At 45.1% G+C, this 10391-nt stretch overlaps 1 protein-coding gene across 14 annotated transcripts in view; it reads right to left on the reverse strand.

The window, feature by feature from the left end:
* Positions 1-4163, reverse strand: part of MAP7D2 (MAP7 domain containing 2) — a 107029-nt gene extending 102866 nt beyond the window's left edge. For 3 of the 14 annotated variants that reach the window (XM_040468351.1, XM_040468350.1, XM_040468341.1), the window contains exon 1: positions 3986-4161. In XM_040468351.1, the coding sequence (XP_040324285.1) occupies positions 3986-4112 (127 nt within the window). In that variant the 5' untranslated portion in view covers positions 4113-4161. Of the gene's footprint in view, positions 1-3724; positions 3852-3985 lie in introns of those variants that run through there. The other 11 variants (XM_040468349.1, XM_040468340.1, XM_040468347.1 and 8 more) reach the window with 7 other exon arrangements.
* Positions 4164-10391: the final 6228 nt, after the last annotated feature.

Raw genomic sequence — 10391 nt, forward strand, 5'->3', positions numbered from 1 at the left:
GATCATGACCTGAGCTGAAGTCAGATGCCTAATGGACTGAGCCACCCAGGTGCCCCGAATTGTGCATTTTAAATGGGTGAATGTATAGTATATAAATGTTGTCTCACTGAAGTTATTACTACGTAGTAAAGAGGAGGGTAAAATGAAGAGGGTGTAAATGACAAAAGACCAAGAAGCATTCCATAGGGTTGTCTGGGGCTAAAAGATGCCAGCCTATTTGGGATTAAAAGGAAAAGCAGGGGCAGCTGGGGGACTCAGCTGGTTGAGCATCCGACATCTTCTCAGGTCATGATGTCACAGTTTGTGAGTTCAAGCCTCGTATCGGGCTTGCTGCTATCAGCTGAGAGCCCGCTTCAGATCTTCCGTTCCCCTGTCTCTGTCCCTCCCCAGCTTCTGCTCACGATCTCTCAAAAATAAATGAAACATTTTTAAAAAATTTTTTTTCAAAAAGAGGAAAATCAGGTATTTTCAGATAGTGAATGAACCCAGTGCCAGCTAGGAGCTGTTTACCCTGGGGACAGACTCTGCCATTCCAAAGGATCATGTGGCATGACTGCTTGAAAGCTGTGTAGCTCACTCATACCTGTCTCCCTTTGGCTTAAGCCACAACCTGAGCTCTGCTAATCATGGGGCTTTTAAAAAGAGGAAAACTTCTTAAGCAAAAATGCTTCCTGACAGGAAAGGAGATTAAGGCCTTCATTCAGACAGACCTCAGAGGTGGATGAGTTCTGCGCCCTAACTTTATCCCGATGTAGGGCAGGAAATGGAAGACATGCAAGTGGAAGGACAATGAGGAACCTCATCTTTCCTCACAGCAATGCTCTCTTTATTAAGGAACAGTGGGCAAACGAGTTCAACTCAATAAACAATATTCACCAATCATATGCACCAGAAAACTCAACAGGCCCTTAGAAAATATGCTCTGTAACTCCACTATGACGGAGCGCCTGGCTGGCTTAGTCAGTAGAGCATGTGACTCTTGATCTCGGGGTTATGAGTTCAAGGCCCCTGTTGGGTATAGAGATTACTTAAAAATAAAATCTTTAAAAAAATCCACTGTCACAAACCCCACCAACACACTTCTTTTATCTAACTCATGAATATTTACTGAGCTCTCAACCCAGTATAGCTGTTTCTAGCATAATGCAATTGTTAAACATCAGTTATAGATCTACTGCGTGCAGAAACTCTGAAAAGGGGTAGCATGACCATGCAGCCATCCTCTGCACGAGGTGGCACTGAAAGAGGCACCTATAACCTAGATCCGGGCCTTGCTCTCAAGCAATGATATAGTGGGAAATAACTGCTAACTAGCTTGAGTACGTATGTGTGTCAGGCACTGCTTTACAGATACTAGTTCCTCTGTCCTCAGAGCACTGCTTCTATCTCCCCATAGAAATCCATTTCTAAGTCCATTTTAAAGATGAGAAAACTGAAGCTAAAGATGTCAAATGACTTCCCTGAGTTGAGACCGCAGGAAAGTGGTGAGGTGACATTCACACCCAGGCATTCTGGAACTCAATCTCCTTAGCTTCAGCAACGGCAGAAGCCACCAGCACCAGGTCCTGCTTACAGTGGGCACTCAAAGAACATCTGCTGAGAGGAACTGGAAGGTTAATGTGACACAGGCAGAATAAGAGTGCTTCACTGGAGATGCTGCAGGCACAGACAAGAGGAAGTTCCTTAATTCTCACTGAGAGGAGCCTAGAGAAGGTGAATCCTGGAAAGGGAAAAGAGAAAAGGGGGGCAGTTCAGGCTGAGCGAAGCACAGACCCTGTGTGACACTGAAGCAGTCTGACAGCTGAGATCCAGTGATTCTATCTGCTGGCTAAAGGTATCTAAGCAGATCCAAGCAACAGGCGCTTGCTCGTTGTTAGTTATATGGTACATATAACACAAGCAACTAGAAGGAACCGTTTATTTGGTGACTTTCATCCTGGCAGTAAATAAAAGGAAAGAAAGCAAGCATCACTGCTGGATAATGGGAACACGCATAGGATTTCAATTTTGGAAGAACCTATCATTGAAAGAAACAACCAGAGGTATTCCTGTGCCACCTTCTACAACAGCTCCTAGAAAAACCACTCACCAACTCATAACCCCCAAATGTGCAGGTGAATCTCATTAGGAATGGATCCCAAATGATGAGGCCTCTGGGCAACCAAGAATGATCTGTATCCAGGATGGATTATAATAAAACCTCAACAATCAAGATTTTTCTGAGGATGGCATTATTTTTCTAAGTACCTAGCCTCACCAAGCCTTTGAAAGAACAAACCATCGTACTACCTGGTACCTAAATGCTACACTCCACAATTTTTCCACAACAACCATAATACATGTAAGTGTAATATTTTAAACCTTCACACGTCTTTTCTCCATGGTTCCAATTCCAAATAAAGGGAAACAGCTTTAAGCTAATCTTAATATCAGTAGAGAGTGCATTAAAATAGTTCTATAATAAAGTTTCCTACTAGAACTTAGTAAGAATGCCTCCTTATTAAGTTCCTTCAAAAAATTTAAATCCCACAGATAAATTGCAAGCACAACCATAGCATTTCCGTGCCTTTAAAACATGGAAATAACCTATTATTTAAATTCCCAATTTAAACTGTGAGCTTCAACAACCTTTCCAATATTTTCTTCCACTAGGTCTCCCTCCCCCAAGGCTGATTCTGATGGGTAGGTGGGTTGGTGGGTTGTGGGTGCTTCCCGAGCAGACACATCTGAGTTTCTCAAATTAAGCAAAAAGGATGAAAACAGAAGTATACATATTTATAGTATTTATAACACTAACCTGTGATATTTGTTAAATTCTGCCTTTAAAAAATGCATGTTGAAAACGCAAATTGGGGAAGATTTAAGCCACCACCTCCTTCTGTGAATGATGCAAATGAAGGCCCAATCAGAAAATATCTCCCACCCACCATGAAAAGCATGTTTTAAGTGACTAAAGAACATTTCCCTTGACTTCTTTGCCTTCCTTGGTTCACCTCATAAAAAATACTCATATCTTCACTATGTGATAATTCTTCTAGCCACATACTTACGATCTGTGCGCTTTTGTGGTATGCATGTTCCACTACAGTAAAAAAGATGTTTTAAAAATAGGTCACATTAACTTAAAAAAAAAAGGTGTTGCCGGGAAAAACAGCATGAAATCGGTTTCCACGTTGCTTACACCCCCGCACTACCTGCAACCACTTCACAGAACGTCAGAAGACATGAGACCTGCTTATCTAAAATTCTACCAAATGTCCTCAAAATCTCCCCCTGCTTCGTTCATTTTGGGGCAGCCAGTCCGGAGACCAGCCGTCCACAGCTCCTAGCAGTTGCAGCCTCGCGGGCTGGGAGATGCAGCGGTCGCACTGCCACTTGAGGGGGCCTGCGGCCCCACCAGACCCCTGGGCAACGCACCCGAGGCCTGCGGGAGCGCCTGCGGGTGCCAGGGGAAACCGGCCTGGGGCTCGGGCTCCGTTCGCCGCCTGCCGGTGGGTGACGTACCGGTTCTGCCCCCGGGATGCCGCGAAGCACGAAAGCCGGCCACCTTCGCGGCGGGCTGCAGCTGCCGCTCGCGCGCATTTCCCAAGACGCACAGTGGGCGGGCGCGCAGGCCCCGGAGACCCCCCGGAGCCCGCTCGGCCTGCCCCAGTGCCCCCCGCCCCCCACGCCGGCTGCTCCGCGAGGCATCCAGGCTTCCGCAGCAAACATACTTACCACCCACCTTAAGCCACCTCCGAGTGCACTCACTCACTCACTCAGGCCACCTGAGAGGGGACCCTGCCACTGGCACCTCGAGCGACGCGGCCCTGGGTACCGCACCCAGTCGACCTGGAGCCGGGGGAAGGGCGTTTAGCCCAGCACCGCGCTGCGTCCCCGCCCCGCGCGCTCCAGAGCCGCTGCCCTGCGCGGCCCACGGCGGGTCCGCCCCGCCCCTGGGGGGACCTGAAGCCCCCACGCATCCGCCGCACCCCAGGGGCCGTACCTGAAGGCCGGTGGTTGGGCGGCGAGGTCCGCACCGCACCCGACTCGGCCATCTTCCCAGGGAGAGGGGATCCCCGCGCAGCCCCCTCGGTCCCCGCTCCAGCCCCGCAACCACCGCCGCGCTCCATAGGGACGCGCGAACCACACAGGCGCACTGCCCCAGCCGCCGCGCCGCACCGGACCCGCGCGCGTCCGCACGCGCACGCGTCCTTCTCACACAGCTTGCGCACTCGGCGTGCACGTGCGAAGTGCGCACCGTTTCTCACGCCGCGCACGCGCACCGCGTGCACAAGCGAGGGGCACACTGACCCTTACACAACACAAGCACGCAGCATGCACATGCAACGTGCGCACTAGTTCTCACAGCACGCGCACATACCGCGCGCACGTTCGACGTGCACACCAGTCTTCACTCAGCGCGCAAGCACACCCGGTGTGTACATAGTCCTCATACGCTGCTTACATGTAGCGTGCACACACCGATATAAACACACACAGTGCGCACACTCAAAGCGTTATACACGTAGGATAGTTTCTCAGTGCACACATCCTCACAAAGTGAAAACAGCGCACACATACCATGTGCACACTTGCTCACCCAGCACGCACGTGTTCTCACACACAGTGGACACACATCCTCACACAACCTCCATATGTTCACACACACTAGGCATCCACACACATATATACTAAACGCTGCAGCTCTGGAAACAGTTCCTGATGAGGGCCTCAGGCAGATGCCACTTGTGCAGACACCTGTGGACCCTCCCCCAAGCACAGTTAGGTTCCAGTTCTCCAGATGCCCCGGTGGTCGGTGCTAGATTCTCCCTCACCCCAGCCAAGGCGTGCGGCCACCCGAGGCAGGACTATAGGACCTTCAAGGCAGGGCAGGGGCATGTAGTCTTAGGGACCTCAGCCTTCCAGCCATGCCCTCACTCCCTGGCTCACTCCTTGGCGGATTCCACAGAGAGCTACTCTATGGTTCCTTTTTTCCGGGGGGTGAAAATCTCTTCCAGAAGGACCTCTGTGGGAAGACGCATGGCAAACTGTTAAATGGTAGCCTCAGGAGTAGAGGTCCGGGAAGGGTGTGTGGTGGTGGTGATGGGGTTCTCCCGGACATCCTTTTAGCCTTGCCATGAGCATTTATCATTTTTCAAAAACATACATATTGAAAAATACATCTTTGCATAGCGCCAGTTCAAGCTTCCAGGTTGTTTCCTCAGGTATGGCCTGCCAAGTGATAACCGATCTCAGTGGGGCTCCAGGCTGCACGTTTCTCTGGTGGACAGTGACCAGCCCTCTGAGCTTTTTACTCCCAACCCTGGGGGAGAGATAAATGTAATTAAAAAACCGAATGAAGCTGAGTAAGAGTACAGGGTTTCTATTGGGGATGATAAAAAGATTCAAGAATTAGATTACGTGATGGTTAGCTCCGTAATACTAAAAAAACATAAAATTGTACATTTTAAATGGGTGAACTTTATAGTATGTAAATTATCCAATTTTTTTAGGGGCGCCTGGGTGGCCCAGCCAGTTGAGCCTCCAGCTCTTGATTTCCATTGAGGTCATGAACCCAGAGTTCTGGACTGAGCCCCGCTCGACAGAGCGAGAGGATTCTCTGTCCCTCTCCCCTGCTCACTCCCTCTCTTTCTGTAAAATAAAAGTAAATTAACAAAAACAACAACAAAAAACCCACCAAGCTGAAACTCTCAGGAACCCGCACCTGGATTCGCAGTTCAAAGCTTGGAAGTCCCTTTGTGGCACAAAAATATGATGGACTTGTTGGTGACACTCCCAAAGGTGAGCTGGGAGTAGGGAGTGACTGTGATGAGAAAGGCAGAAGGGGACTTTAGACACAAATGAGCAGGAAAGCGGGCAGGTGGGGGCTCGTCCCCTGGCTGTAAAGAAAATAGTTTCTAACTCAAGTAAGATTAAGCCAAGTTAATTAGGTAGGGCATGGGAGCCATCTTCACTTTTCTCTTTATTTCTTGCAGACCTTGGGTAGTTCATAATTAATCAAATTCTTGAGCTCTTGCCTGACATGTCAGAGTGGCACCTCATCCTAGTTTTATTCTATTTGTACTTTCTATTCCCACTTCCATTCTAGTCAGACACCTCCTGTTTATTTCTTCTGTAGCTCTATTCTTCAAATATATAGTGTTGTAAAGATATGCATGGTTTTAATTTATATAAATGATATTGCACAACAGCTATCATTGTTTTTCCTTGCTTGGAATTATTGTCAACATCTATCCATTACAGCTGCATACAAATCAGAAATAGAGCATTCATTCATTCTGGCTCACTTTTTTTTTTTTTAATGTTTATTTATTTTTGAGAGACAGAGTGTGAACGGGGGAGGGCCAGAGAGAGAGGGAGACACAGAACTCGAAGCAGGCTCCAGGCTCTGAGCTGTCAGCACAGACCCGACGCCGGGCTTGAACTCACAAACTGTGAGATCATGACCTGAGCCGAAGTCTGCGGCATAACCGACTGAACCACCCAGGCACCCCCTGGCTCACTCTTCTTAAAAAATTTTTCTTAATGTTTTTATTTTTGAGAGAGCGAGAGAGCACCAAAGTTAGTAAGCAGGGGAGGGGCAGAGAGAGAGGGAGACACAGAATCCAAGGCAGGCTCCAGGCTCTGAGCTGTCAGCACAGAGGCAACGCAGGGCTCAAACCCAGGAACCATGAGATCATGACCTAAGCCAAAGTCGGACACTTAACCGACTGAGCCACCCAGGCGCCCGTGGCTCACTCTTCCTAACTCTTAACTTGCATATTCAATGCTTGTCCATCTTTTTATTGGGTTGCTTGTCTTTTTCCTGTTGATTTTCAGGAGTTCTCATATTCTAGATAATTCCTTGTAGGTTTATTTATTTTTTATTTTTTTATTAAAAAAATTTTTTTTAACCTTTATTTATTTTTGAGACAGAGAGAGACAGAGCATGAACAGGGGAGGGTCAGAGAGAGGGGGAGACACAGAATCTGAAACAGGCTCCAGGCTCTGAGCCATCAGCACAGAGCCCGACGCGGGGCTTGAACTCACGAACCGCGAGATCATGACCTGAGCCGAAGTCGGATGCTTAACCGACTGAGCCACCCAGTCGCCCCAATTCCTTGTAGGTTTAAATGTTGCAAATTCACACTACTCATTTAACCTTTTTTGAGATCAGCAAAATTCGTTATGCCAAAACCCATCCATTTAAAAAGCTTCTTATATGGAAATAATCTCAAACTTAATTAAAGTTGTGAGTTTACAAAGAACACTCATATACCCCTTACTCAGATTCACCTATGGTTAACATTTTACTCCATTTATCATTTGTGCTATTTATCTTTTTACCCTCAACTGTTTTTGAAAGTTGCATATACATGCATGGCCCTTTACAAACCCTTAATACTTCAATGTGTATTTCCTAGTAAGAATATTCTTATACAACAACATCAGTTATCAACTTCAGTAAATGTAACATAGATAACAATTATTTTACTTACTTGACTGCCAGTTTCTCCACTGTAGAGGTACTATTTTTCTCTTGAAACTAATAGGCAATCTGTGGGGGAGACACCATAAAGCCATGCAAATACGCTACTCCTTGTCAAAATTTCCCAATATTTAGCATCTATCAGTAGTTCTCGATCTAACCTTTCCCATGTCTAAAAAAATAAAACCTGGGGCGCCTGGGTGGCGCAGTCGGTTAAGCGTCTGACTTCAACCAGGTCACGATCTCGCGGTCCGTTAGTTCGAGCCCCGCGTCAGGCTCTGGGCTGATGGCTCAGAGCCTGGAGCCTGTTTCCGATTCTGTGTCTCCCTCTCTCTCTGCCCCTCCCTCATTCATGCTCTGTCTCTCTCTGTCCCAAAAAATAAATAAATGTTGAAAAAAAATAAAATAAAATAAAAATAAAAAAATAAACCCAACATCAATTTTTCACCTTAGGTCTGTACTTTGAGGTATTTTTTTTTTTTTAACTGCAGCTATAAAAGGCCAAATTGTGGGATGTTTGTTGCAGCCCTTCAACCCCAGTGGAGATAGATGGGAGTCAAGGAGTAAAGGGATTAACTAAAAACACAGCCATCTGTAGTTAGCAGAAGGAAATAACAAAGATCAAAGAGGCGTTGTTCTGTATTTCCCTTGCCCCAAGATAGTCTATACTTTCCATTACTTTATAGATTAACCTCTGAAGCAATTTATTTTGTCTATGGTGTAAGATGAATCCTTATTTACTTTTCTCTGTAAAGCGTAGCTTCTCAGCACATCCATTAATCTATCCTTTCCCCAGATTTCAAAACCACTTTTATCATATATCAAATTCTCACATATACACGGACTTGGTTCTGAGCTCTCTGTTCTCATATTTTTCTGTTACTGTATGTTATGATGGCGTGACTTAGTATTTGACAAAGAGGTCCTCTTTCTGGTTTTTAGAATTGTCTTAGAAATTCACGACTTCTGTATGAAATTACCTTAGAATTAGTTTTTCCACACTCCCCCATCATGATGGAATATTAATTGGAATTATATTGAAATCAGACAAATTTGGGGGAGAATTGGCATTTTTATAGCAGGTCATATCTACAAAGTCTCTATTTAAGCCATGTGTTAAAAAAAAAAGTTTGCTGGGCTTTTTACATTAGACTAACTTCCTAAAAACCTAGTTATACTTGAACGGTATCTTAAAATCTACTATACCATCTAGTTGCTAGTCTAGTACGGTTCTCAAATTTTTTGTCTGAAACCCTTATATCAGAGGTTGGCAAACTACAGCCCATGCATATGGGTCAAATGTAGCCTGCCACGTATTTCTGTTGAAGTTTTACTGGACCATAGACACACTCATTTCTGTGTTGTCTACAGCTGCTTTTCCGCTACAATGGCAGAAGTGAGTAGTTGTAACAGAGGGCCTATGAACCCTAAAATATTTACTATCTGGTCCTCTAGAGAAAGTTCACCAACCCTTATCCTTACACTTAAAACAGAGACTCCAAAAAACCTTTTCTATCTGCTAACAGTGGTTGATGTTATATTTTCCAAAACTTAAAGCTCTACACCCAACCTGGGGCTTGAACTCACAACCCTTAGATCAAGAGTGGCACACTCTACAGACTGAGACAGCCAGGCGCCCAAGTTTTCCACCTCTTTTTACTTGATAGCGGAAATTTAATACTGGCAATAAACACTTGTCAGTTTTCCTTGAAATGACAGGTTCACTTGTAGGTTATACCCATGAATATAAATTCTAAAAAATTATTAAAAATTTTCTAATGTTTATTTTTGAGACAGATCATGAATGGGGGAGAGGCAGAGAGAGAGAGAGAGAGAGAGAGACAGACAGACAGACAAAATCCAAAGCAGGCTCCAGGCTCTGAGCTGTCAGCAGAGAGCCTGATGCGGGGCTTGAACTCACGAACTGTGAGATCATGACCCAAGCTGAGGTTGGATGCTTAACCAACTGAGCGACCCAGGCGCCCCGAAAGAAAAAAAAAATAGTATTAATTCAACACTAAACTCATTAAAAACTAAAACAAAAAATTTATTGACTGTTTCACATTTTTGCAATTCTATTACTGTTTTGCTTGATAGTCTCAGATCTGCTTCTGTATTCAACGTGTTGTAGGATGTGGTTTTCGTTAAAGCATATAAAGAAAATCTGGCCTCAGAGGTATGCAGATGGAAAAGGGGAGAAACATTCCAATAGCCTCTTCAGATAACTGTGTATGTTCTTCTTTCTTACCACCCAATCTTGGCAAATGGTAATTTCTACAAGGTTAGCTGCAATGTGGAATCTAACACTGAATCAATGATCTTTCTATTACATTAAAATCCACCCATCATTTAGAAAATATTGGTTGATTCAGCTGTGAAGATCTTTCAAACGTCAACACATTTCATTCTACAATATTAAAAAGCCATTCATTCATACCATTCACTAATCTCTTAAGAAGTCTCTACTGTGAAGTTGCCAAGCTACCGATAACTAGTTTTTCCAAACTCTTTAATTTTTTGCTTGAGAGCTTTAATCTTATGTTGCCAGTTGTTTTCCTGGAGGCAATAGCCTCATCTCATTCATCTTTGAGGAAATGTTAACCACAAACACAAGCTGCAATAACCAGTTTGTCACTTGTTCTTTCAAGTAAAAATAGTGTTCCATGAAAAACAGTGGACAATTCAGCTTACAACTCAATCACCCAAGTATTTTTCCTTGAGACAATGGTTACACTTCATTCACAGTATGCAGAAGTGCTTTATGTAGCATTTCCTACTTTGTCACATGCAATATTAAAAACGCATGTACTCTGGGGCACCTGGGTGGTTCAGTTGGTTAAGCGTCCGACTTCACCTCAGGTCATGATCTCACAGTTTGTGAGTTCAAGTCCCGCGTCGGGCTCTGTGCTGACAGCTCAGA

Source organism: Herpailurus yagouaroundi, unplaced genomic scaffold (assembly GCF_014898765.1).
Source record: "Herpailurus yagouaroundi ecotype Mexico unplaced genomic scaffold, PumYag 67690, whole genome shotgun sequence".
Taxonomy (NCBI): Eukaryota; Metazoa; Chordata; class Mammalia; order Carnivora; family Felidae; genus Herpailurus; species Herpailurus yagouaroundi.